This window comes from Engystomops pustulosus, chromosome 7 (assembly GCF_040894005.1).
Source record: "Engystomops pustulosus chromosome 7, aEngPut4.maternal, whole genome shotgun sequence".
NCBI lineage: Eukaryota > Metazoa > Chordata > Amphibia > Anura > Leptodactylidae > Engystomops > Engystomops pustulosus.
Window position 1 is genome coordinate 11,950,360 of NC_092417.1, and position 22,727 is coordinate 11,973,086.

The 22,727-nt window shown below is 43.5% G+C and overlaps 1 protein-coding gene across 1 annotated transcript; it reads right to left on the reverse strand.

The window, feature by feature from the left end:
* On the reverse strand, window positions 1–22,500 carry MINDY1 (MINDY lysine 48 deubiquitinase 1). Its single transcript, XM_072114777.1, has 10 exons — window positions 22,283–22,500; window positions 7,675–8,614; window positions 4,631–4,688; window positions 4,130–4,194; window positions 3,804–3,962; window positions 3,501–3,603; window positions 3,234–3,376; window positions 2,972–3,157; window positions 2,747–2,887; window positions 1–2,453 (listed from the first exon to the last, which is right to left on the reverse strand). Exons 2-10 carry the CDS (start codon window positions 8,287–8,289, stop codon window positions 2,391–2,393), a joined length of 1,533 nt encoding a protein of 510 aa, XP_071970878.1. The 5' UTR covers window positions 8,290–8,614; window positions 22,283–22,500; the 3' UTR covers window positions 1–2,390.
* Window positions 22,501–22,727: the final 227 nt, after the last annotated feature.

A 22,727-nucleotide genomic window follows, 5' to 3' on the forward strand; every position in this document is an offset into this window, starting at 1 on the left:
TGGGATATAAAGAATTTATTGTATAGTTCACCTACGGGATCATCAACTCTACACAGTGCAAAAGCTGCTCACAGTGTCGGCCCTCAGGACGGCCGGGAGGGGGGGGGCAAAACAAGAGAATGAGAAGAGAGTGGTTCTGGTCATGAGCTTTTCGGGTCGAGTGCTTCGTGTCCAGCAGGAGAATATGGGAAGGTGATCCTGTGGTCTGGAGGCTGAAGAAGGTACTGAGGGCAATTGGGACCCCAAAATAAAGCCTACAAAATGACTATGGGCTGGGCAGGTTCTCCCGAACCCAAACCATGTGGTGTAAAGTGGACCCCGCCTCAAAACTGGGTCCGATCTATAAAAACAGGTTTACTTACTTTGTTCTGATCTCAAGTTACCCCCCAGTCACAACCGGAACTGCATTAAAAATACTGCTAATTACAAATTCTGAGCCAATCAGTCATTAGAGAAGGTGAACCAGCAGGGGGTGCTGCGAGATGTAAACTCAGAGCCAAGAAGACGCCTGCAGATTTCATGGATGTACTAGTGGGAGAAGCTAAAATCTAGTGCAAGAGAACTTATCTACGATCTTCTGGTGCAGACCATGAACCAGCAGGGGGTGCTGCGAGATGTCAACTTAGATGGAGATGGGAACCAACAAAGTTGTGAATGCAGTTGTGAAAACCAAATACAGTATAAGGTAAGTGAAGCGGGTTATCTGCCATGTTCTGGTGCAGGATCCAGACACTGAACCAGCAAGGGACTCAGAGCTAAAGTGAAAACAGCTGAGTTGTAAATGCAGTTGTGGAAGGTAAAGTGTGTTATCTACAATCCTCTGGTGCAGAGCCAAGACACTGAATCAGCAAGGGGTGCTGGGAGATGTTAACTCAGAACAAAGTAGAGACCCGGTGTAATTGCAGTTGTGGCAGGTAACTGGAGAGCAGTACAAGGTCCGTGGTGGAGCTCCGCGCGCTGCTCTATCCAGACACTGAAGCGGCAGGGGCACCTTCCGTCTGTTAGTCCGTTCACAAGGACACTTGGGGTAAGAGATTTTATACAGCGATCGAGAATACAAAACATTGGTCCATAGCAGCAGCAGCAGCAGCAGGAGGATCAGGATGGGCTTTGGGGGTGGGGCTAAATAGCAGTGCTGACCAAAAACAGGAAACCCCAGTATTTACATGTGTGGAGGAGGAGCCATAACAAAAGAGCAGAACCTCCCTTAGGGGAACCTGACCCAGAGATATAGAAGGCAATCCCTTCATTAAAGGGATCATTAAAGGGAAGGTTCACGTTACTATCTGCAGCAAAGTATGAGGAGGAGGAGCCCTTGTGTGTCTTGTATAGCTCATCACTGAAGGCAGGAAATATTTGGGGACGACTCACTTTCCTCGGCAGGGGGCAGAGACGCTCCAGTTATAAGGGGTGAGCGTTCCCCTTTAGGACTGTCCGCCTGCCCCATCATCACTTCACTGACTCCTCCCTATGGCGGATAAGCCCCACCCCCAGGACCGTTATATTCAGACTGAACCATCCCCACCCGGGGAGTGATCCCATCCTCCTGTCACAACCAAAGCTGCATTTACAGCCCCCCACCCGGCTGCCCTTAGAGGGGACCTTCACCCCTCCGGACACAATTTCTTCATATTATTACCATATTGTATAAGAATCTACATTATAGCGTTCCTCTGTTATTCGTCCTGTGCATAAGGCGTTACCATGGACCTGGTCACAGGGGGCGTGTCTGTGCACCCGCTCCATGGACCTGGTCACAGGGGGCGTGTCTGTGCACCCGCTCCATGGACCTGGTCACAGGGGGCGTGTCTGTGCACCCGCTCCATGGACCTGGTCACAGGGGGCGTGTCTGTGCACCCGCTCCATGGACCTGGTCACAGGGGGCGTGTCTGTGCACCCGCTCCATGGACCTGGTCACAGGGGGCGTGTCTGTGCACCCGCTCCATGGACCTGGTCACAGGGGGCGTGTCTGTGCACCCGCTCTGATACTGGATACGATGCCGCTATATAAATAATCATTATTATTATTAGGCCAACAAAAAATCCCGGCCCGTTACTAAGAAGAGTAACTGAGTTTTTTTTTTACTTAAATGCAGCTCTGGCAGGGACTGGAGTATAAGATCAGGTATACAAGTCTCTCTTGTAGTGGTGTGCAGAGGTGGCGCCTCTGTAAGGACAATTTTTACCCCCATGGGGTAGAAGAAGGGGGGGGGGGTAGCAGTAGGTTGAGGATCGGGCAGGGTCTCTCCTGACTGTTATATTACAAGGACATAGTCACTCGCTAGGACCCGGGTGGCTGTACTCCGCCTCCTTGCAGTGGGGGAGGGGTCTGTGCTGCGCCCCCTGGTGGTGGTGGTACCCTGGATTCCATAGTGTAGGAGGTGCCGGGGCTATAACAGGACGCAGTCGTTCTTTTGCTGCCTGGACGGACGCCCCGATGTCTGAGGCCGGGCCTGGGGAGAGAGAGAGAAGACACGAGACGCGATGAGCTGCGGGATTACACGTGGGGCGCTGACTCATCGCTACAGGGTGATTATAGGAGATTTCTCAGCTATTTCCAGGAACCTATGTAATAACCTATATAATGGGACAGGACCGTGCACCCGCCCTCCGTATACTATGACTAAGAGCCAGCGGAGGATGGCAGGACCAGGGCGCCACCTGGTGGCCAGAAGAAGGGACAGCAAGGGGGCAGCCTCAGAAACCAGGATCCTGCACCCAAGACTCGGAGTGTGAGGTCACCTACCTGCTGGGGGGATTGCGGGGGCGCCTGGGCCGGGGCCTGCTGCTGATACTCCTCTTTCTGCAGCTGTCGGGCCAGCTCCAGGTCACTCATGGGCAGAGCTCCTTGTTGCTGCTGCTGCAGGGACAGCGCGATCATGTAATCCTGCCGGAGAAGAGATCATGTGATCACCCCGATATTACAGACCCCTAGGAGGTTAGAGTCCCCGCCCTGGGAGGTGCTACGTACCTGATCCACCTGTCGCTGCTGCAGCTGCTGCGGGGAGCTGAACGACGCCTCCTTCTCCAGGTGCTGCGTCAGGTGGAAGTCGGAGTCGCAGAAGCAGCTGTCGCCCTCCACGTTGTGCAGACTCTCCCAGATCACCTTCTCCTCCTGCAGGAAGCCCTGGTCTGTGACCAACAGGTACAGGTGACCCTGCAGGGGGCGGAGACAGCGATGAGACATGTACAGCTGAGGTCAGAGGGCACGGGGTGGCGGTGGCAGGACTTACCTTGTGCTTTATCAGTGTGCTGAAGTGATTGTTCCGGAAGAAGACGCTGAGCTCCCCCTCCTTCACCGCCGCCATCAGCTCACACAGCCCGTGATAGGTCAGCTGTGCCGCCGAGGACTCCAGGAACTGCTCCGCCAGGAGACCTGCGGACACACGACACCCACATGTATCAGCTTGATGATCCCCCTAGGGGCCCCCCATGCATAGAGGATACATGTATCTAGTGGGACAACCCCTGTAGTTGGATGGCGGACGCAGGCCCCTTACCTTCGGTCACCTGGTTGGGGTCGCTGGAGTGCTTGCAGGTGATGATCTTCTCCACCAGTTGGTTGTAGCTCAGCTTCCCCACAGCCTGGACGACCTCTGAGCTCTGCTGGAGCAATGATGAGGGTTATACTTCCAAACTGAGAAATGTGCTACCCCCCTGTTATGTACAACTTCACTACAGTCCTCCCAGGACCTTACATAGATGAGGGGATCCCTTACCACTACTGTAAATGTGATTTAATAAGGAGGCGTCTGTATCTAGGAGCACAGGACACAAGGTCCCAGAGGGTAGTGAAAGGGTACCTGAGGGTCCACCAACCAGCCGTGGTACAGTGGAATATTTAGGAGGTCAAACACGATGCACTCCGGGGTGTACTCAAAATCCGCTACACCTGTGAAGCGTACGTTGACGTCCAGCCCTGTGGAGAGCTTGGGCAGCACCGTCATGGCGTCGTTCACATTCTGCAACAAGATAGAAGGGGGTCAGCGAGTGTATGACAAGTATGCGACATCATGGGGTGCAGGGCTGTATTAAGTATATAGCATCATTCGGGACGTCGTTTATAACATCATGGGGGTGCAATTACCAGTGAGCAACAGCAGGGGGCATGATGGAGACAGTTACTTACCTGCTGGAAGTTGAGCTGAAGCGCCTCCGAGTTCTCCTGTGGCTGGATGGACAGAATGCAGTCACCTACAGAAAGAAAAGAGGACGTATTCACCTGATGTTTAGACCTACATAACAGCACTACATATACATCTGACAACGAGAGTCATATGTGTAGTCAGGAAGGAGGTGGGAGTTACTCGGTTATGACATCAAGTCAAGAGTATCAACAAGACCACACACTGCAGAGGTCTTACAGAGTAATAAAGGTAAAAGGTTTCAGCACTGCAGCAGTGAAGGGGTTAGCAGCCGATAATCTGGCGGAGAGGCTGATGGGTGCTGAGTACTGAGCAAACACCAGCCCTGGCTCTCTCCCCGGGAATGTGTTCACACTGTGTGCATATAACAGCTGGAGAGCAGAGCGCGTGATGTTTACTACAACGTTCATCTCCTATAAGGATCTCACAAAGCCGGAGAAAAATGGGGGGAGGGGGGTGTCCATTACAAGAGAACCCCCTCTTACCGAGGTGCGCCATCAGCTCCTCCGATGTGATCAGCTCCTTCTGAGGGGGGAGTTTCACCTAAAAAGAGACACAGAAATGGTTAAATCTACATACTTCGTCTCCATAGACCCTCACTAGGAAACCACCCCTTTAGAAGACATTTTTGGGGCAAAATTGGGTACGGGGATATATAGATTTTACACTCATCCAGAGCTGCATTAAGGATTCTGCTCATTTCCACCTGCTGGTTCAGGGTCTGTGCAGAGCAGTACAAGGCGGTGGGGAGGGCTGTGATGTGTTATACAATGTTACCCGCACCTGTATACTGTGACCTGTATACTGTGACCTGTATACTGTGACCTGTATACTGTGACCTGCCCTGGATACATCTCATGTTGATAGTGTATACAAGATAACGATCAGGTAAGGACTGCAGGACACACTGTACCAACACCGCACCGGCCGTGTCTGGTATAATACAACACAACCTGCTCCCTGCATTCCTGATGTAGGTACGGTCCTATACTATGTACTATACAGGACCCCTCCCCATAGATCAACAGAAGGACTGCACCAGCAGCAGAATAGTGAGTGCAGCACTGGGGTATAATACAGGATGTAACTCAGGATCAGTACAGGATAAGTAATGTCATGTATGTACACAGTGACTGCACCAGCAGCAGAATAGTGAGTGCAGCTCTGGAGTAGAATACAGGATGTAACTCAGGATCAGTACAGGATAAGTAATGTCATGTATGTACACAGTGACTGCACCAGCAGCAGAATAGTGAGTGCAGCTCTGGGCTATAATACAGGATGTAACTCAGGATCAGTACAGGATAAGTAATGTCATGTATGTACACAGTGACTGCACCAGCAGAATAGTGAGTGCAGCTCTGGAGTATAATACAGGATGTAACTCAGGATCAGTACAGGATAAGTAATGTCATGTATGTACACAGTGACTGCACCAGCAGCAGAATAGTGAGTGCAGCTCTGGGGTATAATACAGGATGTAACTCAGGATCAGTACAGGATAAGTAATGTCATGTATGTACACAGTGACTGCACCAGCAGTAGAATAGTGAGTGCAGCTCTGGAGTATAATACAGGATGTAACTCAGGATCAGTACAGGATAAGTAATGTCATGTATGTACACAGTGACTGCAGCAGCAGCAGAATAGTGAGTGCAGCTCTGCGGTATAATACAGGATGTAACTCAGGATCAGTACAGGATAAGTAATGTCATGTATGTACACAGTGACTGCACCAGCAGCAGAATAGTGAGTGCAGCTCTGGAGTATAATACAGGATAAGTAATGTCATGTATGTACACAGTGACTGCACCAGCAGAATAGTGAGAGCAGCTCTGGGGTATAATACAGGATGTAACTCAGGATCAGTACAGGATAAGTAATGTCATGTATATACACAGTGACTGCACCAGCAGAATAGTGAGTGCAGCTCTGGAGTATAATACAGGATGTAACTCAGGATCAGTACAGGATAAGTAATGTCATGTATGTACACAGTGACTGCACCAGCAGCAGAATAGTGAGTGCAGCTCTGGAGTATAATACAGGATGTAACTCAGGATCAGTACAGGATAAGTAATGTCATGTATGTACACAGTGACTGCACCAGCAGCAGAATAGTGAGTGCAGCTCTGGGCTATAATACAGGATGTAACTCAGGATCAGTACAGGATAAGTAATGTCATGTATGTACACAGTGACTGCACCAGCAGAATAGTGAGTGCAGCTCTGGAGTATAATACAGGATGTAACTCAGGATCAGTACAGGATAAGTAATGTCATGTATGTACACAGTGACTGCACCAGCAGCAGAATAGTGAGTGCAGCTCTGGGGTATAATACAGGATGTAACTCAGGATCAGTACAGGATAAGTAATGTCATGTATGTACACAGTGACTGCACCAGCAGTAGAATAGTGAGTGCAGCTCTGGAGTATAATACAGGATGTAACTCAGGATCAGTACAGGATAAGTAATGTCATGTATGTACACAGTGACTGCAGCAGCAGCAGAATAGTGAGTGCAGCTCTGCGGTATAATACAGGATGTAACTCAGGATCAGTACAGGATAAGTAATGTCATGTATGTACACAGTGACTGCACCAGCAGCAGAATAGTGAGTGCAGCTCTGGGGTATAATACAGGATGTAACTCAGGATCAGTACATGATAAGTAATGTCATGTATGTACACAGTGACTGCACCAGCAGCAGAATAGTGAGGGCAGCTCTGGAGTATAATACAGGATGTAACTCAGGATCAGTACAGGATAAGTAATGTCATGTATGTACACAGTGACTGCACCAGCAGCAGAATAGTGAGTGCAGCTCTGCGGTATAATACAGGATGTAACTCAGGATCAGTACAGGATAAGTAATGTCATGTATGTACACAGTGACTGCACCAGCAGCAGAATAGTGAGTGCAGCTCTGGAGTATAATACAGGATAAGTAATGTCATGTATGTACACAGTGACTGCACCAGCAGAATAGTGAGAGCAGCTCTGGGGTATAATACAGGATGTAACTCAGGATCAGTACAGGATAACTAATGACATGTATGTACACAGTGACTGCACCAGCAGAATAGTGAGTGCAGCTCTGGAGTATAATACAGGATGTAACTCAGGATCAGTACAGGATAAGTAATGTCATGTATGTACACAGTGACTGCACCAGCAGCAGAATAGTGAGTGCAGCTCTGGAGTATAATACAGGATGTAACTCAGGATCAGTACAGGATAAGTAATGTCATGTATGTACACAGTGACTGCACCAGCAGCAGAATAGTGAGTGCAGCTCTGGAGTATAATACAGGATGTAACTCAGGATCAGTACAGGATAAGTAATGTCATGTATGTACACAGTGACTGCACCAGCAGCAGAATAGTGAGTGCAGCTCTGGAGTATAATACAGGATGTAACTCAGGATCAGTACAGGATAAGTAATGTCATGTATGTACACAGTGACTGCACCAGCAGAATAGTGAGTGCAGCTCTGGAGTATAATACAGGATGTAACGTACAAACCTTCCAACGCAGAAACAGAATATTCATGATGGCGATGAGGGGGCAGGGTCCGTTCTCGCTCTGGGTGATCACCGGCGTCCGCTCCCCCTTCCAATTTATCCACTTTACAAAGTAATAGTCCGTCCCTGCCGCCCCGGTCGCTGCCGCCGCCTTAGATGCCCCGGATTCCATGGCCTCCTCGCAGGGGCTGACGGTGGCGCTGGAGCACAGCAGGTTCTGTAGGGACGGGTTCTCGGTCTCGGAGGTCGGGCCACTCGCTCCCGGCTCGGATTCTAGTGACGCGGACGTCTCGCTGGGTTTGCTCGTATCCGGAATGGACTGGGAGATCACGTCCTCCGCTCCGAAATCAGACTGGGTGTCACTGGGCCGGGTGCTGGTGCTGTAGCTGCTGCTGTCACTGGACCCGGAGGCTTCTCCCTCCTCGGATGTCTCTCGGCTTCTCCCGGTCGTCTCCTCTGAAGCCAAGTCGGAGCTTTTCTCCCGAGGGTCCGAGTTGGTTCCTGCAGCTTCTTCCATTAACCCCTCGCTGGGGGGAACCTCACAATTTTCCGCCTGCCGGGGCACGATGGGTGCGACCTTTCCCTGATCCATTACGTCGCTCCCCGATGACTCCATGAAGAGGAACTTCTACCAAAAACTTACAAAACTGTACAAAAAATACAAAAGGGGTTTCCAAAAAATAGGACCAAAAAAAAAAAAACCTTATAAATATAATATCCGGGGCTCCTCAAAACCGCCCCATGTCCAACATCGTATGGCGTCTGGTGAGTGATCAGTAACAGTCACAAGTCTCCATCAAACACACTAAAAATAGTGAAAAGGAGGCAAAAAATTAGGTGAAGAAAACAAGAAAAAGGCCTCAGAGATCACATGACGCACGTGTCCTGTAGGGGGCGCAAGGAGTCCGGGCAAGATGGCCACAAGCAGGGGGCAAAGACGTCTGCGGAGAGACGGGAAACAGCAATAAAGTTACAGGCAGTGCATGGGGTCTCCTATATACAGACACTGCTATATACCCCCCCCCCCCCAGTACTATATACAGACACTGCTATATACCTCCCCCCAGTACTATATATAGACACTGCTATATACCCCCCCCCCCAGTACTATATACAGACACTGCTATATACCCCCCCCCCAGTACTATATACAGACACTGCTATATACCTCCCCCCAGTACTATATACAGACACGGCTATATACCTCCCCCCAGTACTATATACAGGCAGTGTATGGGGTCTCCTGTATACAGAATACACGCGGTGTGTTCAAATGATAGAGCATTCACGGTGTGCACCACCTATTAACGTAATCTCAGAAAAGCAAAAGGGAAGGGGAATATGTAGGAGAAAGAAAAAGTTGTGAGTGTAATAAAAATTAACTTTTATTGTTGTTTTAAAATCTAGAGTCTGTACTCTTAATTAATATAAATAGTCTAACAAACGTGGCAAAATTATCGTTGCCACGCTGTTGCCCCAGCCACAAATTGTACAGAGTATCTCCTAGGGATAAAGATACAGGTGGGAGTCCCCTTATGATTTCTTTAATCCCTCCTGTGAGATAGCTGGATCCCACTTCTATTCGGTAGTGGGGATCTAGGACAGTGCTATGTGGTTCACTCTTAATGAGAGATCGCAAAGGACCTTAGTTGCTGCACAGCGCGACACCGCTGTGTGCATGTGTCCGCTGTGAAGTATGAGGGGATCGCGGTGGAGCGCCACACCGCGCCTCCTCTCCTCTAGCACTGCACAGCTTGTCTAGTCTCAGGTAACGTGCTGCGCGATACCGAGGCTGACAATAGGTCCTAATGCGATCTTAAACGGCGATCTACGCGAGTTTTTGGAGAATTAGACGTCCATCCTCCGTAGTGTTACAGGTGATGACATATAATGTGGTAATACAATGTATGTGCCTGTGTTATGTGTGATATTAGTGTTACAGGTGATGACATATAATGTGGTGATACAATGTATGTGCCTGTGTTATGTGTGATATTAGTGTTACAGGTGATGACATATAATGTGGTAATACAATGTATGTGCCTGTGTTATGTGTGATATTAGTGTTACAGGTAATGACATAATGTGGTAATACAATGTATGTGCCTGTGTTATGTGTGATATTAGTGTTACAGGTGATGACATATAATGTGGTGATACAATGTATGTGCCTGTGTTATGTGTGATATTAGTGTTACAGGTGATGACATATAATGTGGTGATACAATGTATGTGCCTGTGTTATGTGTGATATTAGTGTTACAGGTGATGACATATAATGTGGTAATACAATGTATGTGCCTGTGTTATGTGTGATATTAGTGTTACAGGTGATGACATATAATGTGGTAATACAATGTATGTGCCTGTGTTATGTGTGATATTAGTGTTACAGGTAATGACATATAATGTGGTGATACAATGTATGTGCCTGTGTTATGTGTGATATTAGTGTTACAGGTGATGACATATAATGTGGTGATACAATGTATGTGCCTGTGTTATGTGTGATATTAGTGTTACAGGTGATGACATATAATGTGGTAATACAATGTATGTGCCTGTGTTATGTGTGATATTAGTGTTACAGGTGATGACATATAATGTGGTGATACAATGTATGTGCCTGTGTTATGTGTGATATTAGTGTTACAGGTGATGACATATAATGTGGTGATACAATGTATGTGCCTGTGTTATGTGTGATATTAGTGTTACAGGTGATGACATATAATGTGGTGATACAATGTATGTGCCTGTGTTATGTGTGATATTAGTGTTACAGGTGATGACATATAATGTGGTAATACAATGTATGTGCCTGTGTTATGTGTGATATTAGTGTTACAGGTGATGACATATAATGTGGTGATACAATGTATGTGCCTGTGTTATGTGTGATATTAGTGTTACAGGTGATGACATATAATGTGGTGATACAATGTATGTGCCTGTGTTATGTGTGATATTAGTGTTACAGGTGATGACATATAATGTGGTGATACAATGTATGTGCCTGTGTTATGTGTGATATTAGTGTTACAGGTGATGACATATAATGTGGTGATACAATGTATGTGCCTGTGTTATGTGTGATATTAGTGTTACAGGTGATGACATATAATGTGGTGATACAATGTATGTGCCTGTGTTATGTGTGATATTAGTGTTACAGGTGATGACATATAATGTGGTGATACAATGTATGTGCCTGTGTTATGTGTGATATTAGTGTTACAGGTGATGACATATAATGTGGTAATACAATGTATGTGCCTGTGTTATGTGTGATATTAGTGTTACAGGTAATGACATATAATGTGGTGATACAATGTATGTGCTTGTGTTATGTGTGATATTAGTGTTACAGGTGATGACATATAATGTGGTGATACAATGTATGTGCTTGTGTTATGTGTGATATTAGTGTTACAGGTGATGACATATAATGTGGTAATACAATGTATGTGCCTGTGTTATGTGTGATATTAGTGTTACAGGTGATGACATATAATGTGGTAATACAATGTATGTGCCTGTGTTATGTGTGATATTAGTGTTACAGGTGATGACATATAATGTGGTGATACAATGTATGTGCCTGTGTTATGTGTGATATTAGTGTTACAGGTAATGACATATAATGTGGTGATACAATGTATGTGCCTGTGTTATGTGTGATATTAGTGTTACAGGTGATGACATATAATGTGGTAATACAATGTATGTGCTTGTGTTATGTGTGATATTAGTGTTACAGGTGATGACATATAATGTGGTGATACAATGTATGTGCCTGTGTTATGTGTGATATTAGTGGTGCAGGAGGTGATGGCACCCGACACATGGATAGAGCCGCAGACTAGACACATTTATGGTGCATCACATTGATTTTCAAAAAACCTCTGTAATCTGATGAGTTCACCGTATGGAATATTGTCTGTGACGTGTGCTGGAGGACATGAGGTCACTAGTTATATCCTATTACCAGCCACTGGATTGCCACAAGGGGAAACTTCTACTTTACTATTATGACGTGACAAGGTAACATCCATCTCATTCCCTCCATAGTTGTGAGTGAATATCATTAGTATTCAAAGGAGTAACAAACTGTAACCAATCCAATTCTGAACCTTTCCAAATCCATAACAAATCATCTATAAAGCGGCCGTACCACCTTATAGATGGGGGGGGGGGGGGATTGTTATCCGAAAATATATATATTGCTTTTCCCATTGGATCATCATACAATGCGGTTACATCACACGTGGCCCAGCTATAACTCTCCCCCCACTATGATTGGTCCATGATCTGTAATAGTGGTTTAGTGTCCCTCAAAAACCTGGAGTGACTGAGGCTAAAGGCTGGAGATAATGATCAGCCAGTCTCCCAGTCTCTCCCCAAGGCCCCCTATACCTGGGACAATAGGTCTACAGGGAGGAGGGAAAATGCCCTTGTGACCCTTGGGGAGGGAGTGGGAGACTGGCAGGACCGGATGGGGCACATACAGGTATTCCTTCAATTACAGATAAAAAACTCCCAAAGCCAGAACGTCCAGAAGAGGTTTTTCTGGTTTAGTTAAACAAGTAAGTGTGGGATCGCCGGGTAGTTTCCCAAATGTCTTATCATCCTGTAACATAGCCTCATGGAGTTTATTGTATAGGGCAGCCTTCATCACTCCCCCCCCCCCCCCCCCGCTGCATTCCTTACTATTACACCTGCGCCATCTTTTATCTCTTTCAATGCTTTTTCCTCTCCCAGAGTGAAAGATACTCAGACAGGGCAGAATTTACGTTCTAATATAATGGCGGTGAGTTCTTTCTCCACTAGATCCTGAAGTCTGTCCACATACTCCTTCCTAGACATAACCGGATCAAACGCCGGGTCACTGCTGGAGAAATCCTGCCCTATATAATTATCAGCAAAGATTCATTAGACCTTTGAGAGTTTAATCATTAGTTTGATCTACAAAATCCATCATAAGGTGGGAGAGAAGAGCGTTGAGAGAGATAAAAGATGACGCAGATGTAATAGTAAGGAATGCGGGGGGGGGGGGGGGCAGTGATGAAGGCTATCCTATACAATAAACTCCATGAGGCTATGTTACAGGATGATAAGACATTTGGGAAACTACCCGGCGATCCCACACTTACTTGTTTAACGAGATTAGAGAAACCTCTTCTGGACGGTCTGGATTTGGGAGTTTTTGATCTGTAATTGAAGGAATACCTGTATGTGCCCCATCCGGTCCTGCCAGTCTCCCACTCCCTCCCCAGGGGTCACAAGGGCATTTCCCCTCCTCCCTGTAGACCTATTGTCACAGGTATAGGGGGCCTTGGGGAGAGACTGGGAGACGGTCCTGATCATTATCTCCAGCCTTTAGCCTCAGTCACTCCAGGTTTTTGAGGGACACTAAACAACTATTACAGATCATGGACCAATCATAGTGGGGGGAGAGTTATAGCTGGGCCACGTGTGATGTGACCGCATTGTATTCCTCCATCCCACATAGTATGGCAATATCTGAAGGAATACAGTCCATACTCCCCAGAACTGAAGGAACACAGTCCATGCTCCCCAGAGCTCGAGGAATACAGTCCATACTTGTGTAATAATTTCTTTATGTTCGATCAGGAGTATTATTTACAAGTGGAGGGGGGGGGGGGGGGCTCCCATGGGAGCAAAGTTTCCCCCCTCCCTTGCAAACATCTTTATGATCCAATGGGAAAAGCAATATATATATTTTCGGATAACAATCCCTTATCTCATCTATAAGGTGGTCTGGCCGCTTTATAGATTATTTGTTATGGATTTGGAAAGGTTCAGAATTGGATTGGTTACAGTTTGTTACTCCTTTGAATACTAATGAGATTCACTCACAACTATGGAGGGAATGAGATGGATTTGTTTGGATGTTACCTTGTCGAGTCATAATAGTAAAGTAGAAGTTTCCCCTTGTGGCAATCCAGTGGCTGGTAATAGGATATTACTAGTGACCTCATGTCCTCCAGCACACGTCACAGACAATGTTACATACGCTGAACTCATCAGATTACAGAGGAATTGTTGTTAAAACCGAGGAGGTCCAGACCTGGCTCTATGGAGACGGCTAAAACAAGAATTAAAGAGGTTAATAGGAAAGATCGAGTATGGAGAGGATAGGAGTAAGAATATTACCATAACAAAGAAATAACTCGCTTACATTTGTTACATGTTACAGTCACCAGTGCACAGAATACAAAATATCATCAGGAAATACCTTCCAGGTTTAGAGCAGGACCCAGATTAAAAATAAATGCCTAAATGAAGGGGTTAATATAACATCTAGAAGGGTTTTCACTGGTGTCTCCAAGGGAGGATCACATGATAAATACTACACAGGGATAAATGTGTCTGGTCTGCGGCTCTATCCATGTGTCGGGTGCCATCACCTCCTGCACCACTAATATCACACATAACACAGGCACATACATTGTATCACCACATTATATGTCATCACCTGTAACACTAATATCACACATAACACAGGCACATACATTGTATCACCACATTATATGTCATCACCTGTAACACTAATATCACACATAACACAGGCACATACATTGTATCACCACATTATATGTCATCACCTGTAACACTAATATCACACATAACACAGGCACATACATTGTATCACCACATTATATGTCATCACCTGTAACACTAATATCACACATAACACAGGCACATACATTGTATCACCACATTATATGTCATCACCTGTAACACTAATATCACACATAACACAGGCACATACATTGTATCACCACATTATATGTCATCACCTGTAACACTAATATCACACATAACACAGGCACATACATTGTATCACCACATTATATGCCATCACCTCCTGCACCACTAATATCACACATAACACAGGCACATACATTGTATCACCACATTATATGTCATCACCTGTAACACTAATATCACACATAACACAGGCACATACATTGTATCACCACATTATATGTCATCACCTGTAACACTAATATCACACATAACACAGGCACATACATTGTATCACCACATTATATGTCATCACCTGTAACACTAATATCACACATAACACAGGCACATACATTGTATTACCACATTATATGTCATCACCTGTAACACTAATATCACACATAACACAGGCACATACATTGTATTACCACATTATATGTCATTACCTGTAACACTAATATCACACATAACACAGGCACATACATTGTATCACCACATTATATGTCATCACCTGTAACACTAATATCACACATAACACAGGCACATACATTGTATTACCACATTATATGTCATCACCTGTAACACTAATATCACACATAACACAGGCACATACATTGTATTACCACATGTCATCACCTGTAACACTAATATCACACATAACACAGGCACATACATTGTATCACCACATTATATGTCATCACCTGTAACACTAATATCACACATAACACAGGCACATACATTGTATCACCACATTATATGTCATTACCTGTAACACTAATATCACACATAACACAGGCACATACATTGTATTACCACATTATATGTCATCACCTGTAACACTAATATCACACATAACACAGGCACATACATTGTATTACCACATTATATGTCATCACCTGTAACACTAATATCACACATAACACAGGCACATACATTGTATCACCACATTATATGTCATCACCTGTAACACTAATATCACACATAACACAGGCACATACATTGTATCACCACATTATATGTCATCACCTGTAACACTAATATCACACATAACACAGGCACATACATTGTATCACCACATTATATGTCATCACCTGTAACACTAATATCACACATAACACAGGCACATACATTGTATCACCACATTATATGTCATCACCTGTAACACTAATATCACACATAACACAGGCACATACATTGTATTACCACATTATATGTCATCACCTGTAACACTAATATCACACATAACACAGGCACATACATTGTATTACCACATTATATGTCATCACCTGTACCACTAATATCACACATAACACAGGCACATACATTGTATCACCACATTATATGTCATCACCTGTAACACTAATATCACACATAACACAGGCACATACATTGTATCACCACATTATATGTCATCACCTGTAACACTAATATCACACATAACACAGGCACATACATTGTATCACCACATTATATGTCATCACCTGTAACACTAATATCACACATAACACAGGCACATACATTGTATCACCACATTATATGTCATCACCTGTAACACTAATATCACACATAACACAGGCACATACATTGTATCACCACATTATATGTCATCACCTGTAACACTAATATCACACATAACACAGGCACATACATTGTATCACCACATTATATGTCATCACCTGTAACACTAATATCACACATAACACAGGCACATACATTGTATCACCACATTATATGTCATCACCTGTAACACTAATATCACACATAACACAGGCACATACATTGTATTACCACATTATATGTCATCACCTGTAACACTAATATCACACATAACACAGGCACATACATTGTATCACCACATTATATGTCATCACCTGTAACACTAATATCACACATAACACAGGCACATACATTGTATCACCACATTATATGTCATCACCTGTAACACTAATATCACACATAACACAGGCACATACATTGTATTACCACATTATATGTCATCACCTGTAACACTAATATCACACATAACACAGGCACATACATTGTATTACCACATTATATGTCATCACCTGTAACACTAATATCACACATAACACAGGCACATACATTGTATTACCACATGTCATCACCTGTAACACTAATATCACACATAACACAGGCACATACATTGTATCACCACATTATATGTCATCACCTGTAACACTAATATCACACATAACACAAGCACATACATTGTATTACCACATTATATGTCATCACCTGTAACACTAATATCACACATAACACAGGCACATACATTGTATCACCACATTATATGTCATCACCTGTAACACTAATATCACACATAACACAGGCACATACATTGTATTACCACATTATATGTCATCACCTGTAACACTAATATCACACATAACACAGGCACATACATTGTATCACCACATTATATGTCATTACCTGTAACACTAATATCACACATAACACAGGCACATACATTGTAATAGCACATTATATGTCATCACCTGTAACACTAATATCACACATAACACAGGCACATACATTGTATCACCACATTATATGTCATTACCTGTAACACTAATATCACACATAACACAGGCACATACATTGTATTACCACATTATATGTCATCACCTGTAACACTAATATCACACATAACACAAGCACATACATTGTATCACCACATTATATGTCATTACCTGTAACACTAATATCACACATAACACAGGCACATACATTGTATTACCACATTATATGTCATCACCTGTAACACTAATATCACACATAACACAGGCACATACATTGTATTACCACATTATATGTCATTACCTGTAACACTAATATCACACATAACACAGGCACATACATTGTATCACCACATTATGTCATCACCTGTAACACTAATATCACACATAACACAGGCACATACATTGTATCACCACATTATATGTCATCACCTGTAACACTAATATCACACATAACACAGGCACATACATTGTATCACCACATTATATGTCATCACCTGTAACACTAATATCACACATAACACAGGCGCATACATTGTATCACCACATTATATGTCATCACCTGTAACACTAATATCACACATAACACAGGCACATACATTGTATCACCACATTATATGTCATCACCTGTAACACTAATATCACACATAACACAGGCACATACATTGTATCACCACATTATATGTCATCACCTGTAACACTAATATCACACATAACACAGGCACATACATTGTATCACCACATTATATGTCATCACCTGTAACACTAATATCACACATAACACAGGCACATACATTGTATCACCACATTATATGTCATCACCTGTAACACTAATATCACACATAACACAGGCACATACATTGTATCACCACATTATATGTCATCACCTGTAACACTAATATCACACATAACACAGGCACATACATTGTATCACCACATTATATGTAATCACCTGTAACACTAATATCACACATAACACAGGCACATACATTGTATCACCACATTATATGTCATCACCTGTAACACTAATATCACACATAACACAGGCACATACATTGTATCACCACATTATATGTCATCACCTGTAACACTAATATCACACATAACACAGGCACATACATTGTATCACCACATTATATGTAATCACCTGTAACACTGATATCACACATAACACAGGCACATACATTGTATTACCACATTATATGTAATCACCTGTAACACTAATATCACACATAACACAGGCACATACATTGTATCACCACATTATATGTCATCACCTGTAACACTGATATCACACATAACACAAGCACATACATTGTATCACCACATTATATGTCATCACCTGTAACACTAATATCACACATAACACAGGCACATACATTGTATCACCACATTATATGTCATCACCTGTAACACTAATATCACACATAACACAGGCACATACATTGTATCACCACATTATATGTAATCACCTGTAACACTGATATCACACATAACACAGGCACATACATTGTATTACCACATTATATGTAATCACCTGTAACACTAATATCACACATAACACAGGCACATACATTGTATCACCACATTATATGTCATCACCTGTAACACTGATATCACACATAACACAAGCACATACATTGTATCACCACATTATATGTCATCACCTGTAACACTAATATCACACATAACACAGGCACATACATTGTATCACCACATTATATGTCATTATCTGTAACACTAATATCACACATAACACAGGCACATACATTGTATCACCACATTATATGTAATCACCTGTAACACTAATATCACACATAACACAGGCACATACATTGTATCACCACATTATATGTCATTACCTGTAACACTAATATCACACATAACACAGGCACATACATTGTATCACCACATTATATGTCATTACCTGTAACACTAATATCACACATAACACAGGCACATACATTGTATCACCACATTATATGTCATCACCTGTAACACTAATATCACACATAACACAGGCACATACATTGTATTACCACATTATATGTCATCACCTGTAACACTAATATCACACAGGCACATACATTGTATCACCACATTATATGTCATCACCTGTAACACTAATATCACACATAACACAGGCACATACATTGTATCACCACATTATATGTCATCACCTGTAACACTAATATCACACATAACACAGGCACATACATTGTATCACCACATTATATGTCATCACCTGTAACACTAATATCACACATAACACAGGCACATACATTGTATCACCACATTATATGTCATTACCTGTAACACTAATATCACACATAACACAGGCACATACATTGTATCACCACATTATATGTCATCACCTGTAACACTAATATCACACATAACACAGGCACATACATTGTATTACCACATGTCATCACCTGTAACACTAATATCACACATAACACAGGCACATACATTGTATTACCACATTATATGTCATCACCTGTAACACTAATATCACACATAACACAGGCACATACATTGTATCACCACATTATATGTCATCACCTGTAACACTAATATCACACATAACACAGGCACATACATTGTATCACCACATTATATGTCATCACCTGTAACACTAATATCACACATAACACAGGCACATACATTGTATTACCACATTATATGTCATCACCTGTAACACTAATATCACACATAACACAGGCACATACATTGTATCACCACATTATATGTCATCACCTGTAACACTAATATCACACATAACACAGGCACATACATTGTATCACCACATTATATGTCATCACCTGTAACACTAATATCACACATAACACAGGCACATACATTGTATTACCACATTATATGTCATCACCTGTAACACTAATATCACACATAACACAGGCACATACATTGTATCACCACATTATATGTCATCACCTGTAACACTAATATCACACATAACACAGGCACATACATTGTATTACCACATTATATGTCATCACCTGTAACACTAATATCACACATAACACAGGCACATACATTGTATTACCACATTATATGTCATCACCTGTAACACTAATATCACACATAACACAGGCACATACATTGTATCACCACATTATATGTCATTACCTGTAACACTAATATCACACATAACACAGGCACATACATTGTAATAGCACATTATATGTCATCACCTGTAACACTAATATCACACATAACACAGGCACATACATTGTATCACCACATTATATGTCATCACCTGTAACACTAATATCACACATAACACAGGCACATACATTGTATTACCACATTATATGTCATCACCTGTAACACTAATATCACACATAACACAGGCACATACATTGTATTACCACATTATATGTAATCACCTGTAACACTAATATCACACATAACACAGGCACATACATTGTATTACCACATTATATGTCATCACCTGTAACACTAATATCACACATAACACAGGCACATACATTGTATTACCACATTATATGTCATTACCTGTAACACTAATATCACACATAACACAGGCACATACATTGTATCACCACATTATATGTCATCACCTGTAACACTAATATCACACATAACACAGGCACATACATTGTATCACCACATTATATGTCATCACCTGTAACACTAATATCACACATAACACAGGCACATACATTGTATCACCACATTATATGTCATCACCTGTAACACTAATATCACACATAACACAGGCACATACATTGTATCACCACATTATATGTCATCACCTGTAACACTAATATCACACATAACACAGGCACATACATTGTATCACCACATTATATGTCATCACCTGTAACACTAATATCACACATAACACAGGCACATACATTGTATCACCACATTATATGTCATCACCTGTAACACTAATATCACACATAACACAGGCACATACATTGTATCACCACATTATATGTCATTACCTGTAACACTAATATCACACATAACACAGGCACATACATTGTATCACCACATTATATGTCATCACCTGTAACACTAATATCACACATAACACAGGCACATACATTGTATCACCACATTATATGTCATCACCTGTAACACTACGGAGGATGGACGTCTCATTCTCCAAAAACTCACATAAGGAAACCCCCGGCTGATGTTACACATAGTAACTTATCCAATATGTCCGCAGCATCTGAGAGGTTCCCCGGGGGGAGGCAGGGAATGGAGAAGGTGACGGAGCCTCAGGGAGGGGGAGACCGCGGGGAAAAGCTTCTCCTAAACACCAGACAAGCCCAGGGTCCCCTCTAGTTCTCTTATCCTGTTGGTTTCTGAGAGATGAATATTGCGATTGATGTAATTATATACATTGTTTCTCTCTGTTACACTTGTCAGTGACCGGTGTCCCAGTGCGGCTGATCCTCCGCACCAGTGCATGCTCCGTGCTATAGTGGGGTAAAGCCTGGATTACATAGTCCCATGTGTGCTGGATACCTTCTCTAAAGAATGGGGTCTCCTGTATACAGACACTGCTATATACCTCCCCCCAGTACTATATACAGGCAGTGTATGGGGTCTCCTGTATACAGACACTGCTATATACCTCCCCCCAGTACTATATACAGGCAGTGTATGGGGTCTCCTGTATACAGACACTGCTATATACCTCCCCCCAGTACTATATACAGGCAGTGTATGGGGTCTCCTGTATACAGACACTACTATATACCTCCCCCCAGTACTATATACAGGCAGTGTATGGGGTCTCCTGTATACAGATACTCATATATACCTCCCCAGTACTATATACAGGCAGTGTATGGGGTCTCCTGTATACAGACACTGCTATATACCTCCCCCCAGTACTATATACAGGCAGTGTATGGGGTCTCCTGTATACAGACACTACTATATACCCCCAGTACTATATACAGGCAGTGTATGGGGTCTCCTGTATACAGACACTGCTATATACCTCCCCCCAGTACTATATACAGACACTGCTATATACCTCCCCCCAGTACTATATACAGACACAGCTATATAACCCCCAGTACTATATACAGGCAGTGTATGGGGTCTCCTGTATACAGACACTGCTATTTACCCCCCAGTACTATATACAGGCAGTGTAGGGGGTCTTCTGTATACAGACACAGCTATATACCTCCCCCGGTACTATATACAGGCAGTGTAAGGGGTCTCCTATATACAGACACTGCTATACAACGTAGATACACGGTATATACCCCCTGCAGCCGCACTCACCTCCTGTATTCGCGGCTTGTTCCTCCTGTGTCTGCAGGCCGCGCTCCTCCGCCTCTTGTTTATATTCCGGGACTCTTCCGTACAGAGACCAGAGAGGAGGAGCCCGGAGAGAGAGCGCGGCCACAGCACAGCGACACCTAGCGGCCAGGAGGAGGGAGAGCGCGGCCACAGCACAGCGACACCTGGCGGCCAGGAGGAGGGAGAGCGCGGCCACAGCACAGCGACACCTGGCGGCCAGGAGGAGGGAGAGCGCGGCCACAGCACAGCGACACCTGGCGGCCAGGAGGAGGGAGAGCGCGGCCACAGCACAGCAGCGACACCTGGCGGCCAGGAGGAGGGAGAGCGCGCCCACAGCACAGTGACACTTGGCGGCCAAGAGGAGGGAGAGCGCGGCCACAGCACAGCAGCGACACCTGGCGGCCAGGAGGAGGGAGAGCGCGGCCAC

Bases quoted from the DNA above. Each gene is read 5' to 3' on its own strand.
- MINDY1 (XM_072114777.1), bottom strand. From the start codon at position 8,289: ATGGAGTCATCGGGGAGCGACGTAATGGATCAGGGAAAGGTCGCACCC. The intron at 4,195-4,630 runs GTAAGAGGGGGT...TTCTTTCTGTAG, and splicing joins GGAGCTGATGGCGCACCTCG to GTGACTGCATTCTGTCCATC. The intron at 3,963-4,129 runs GTAAGTAACTGT...ATCTTGTTGCAG, and splicing joins TTCAGCTCAACTTCCAGCAG to AATGTGAACGACGCCATGAC.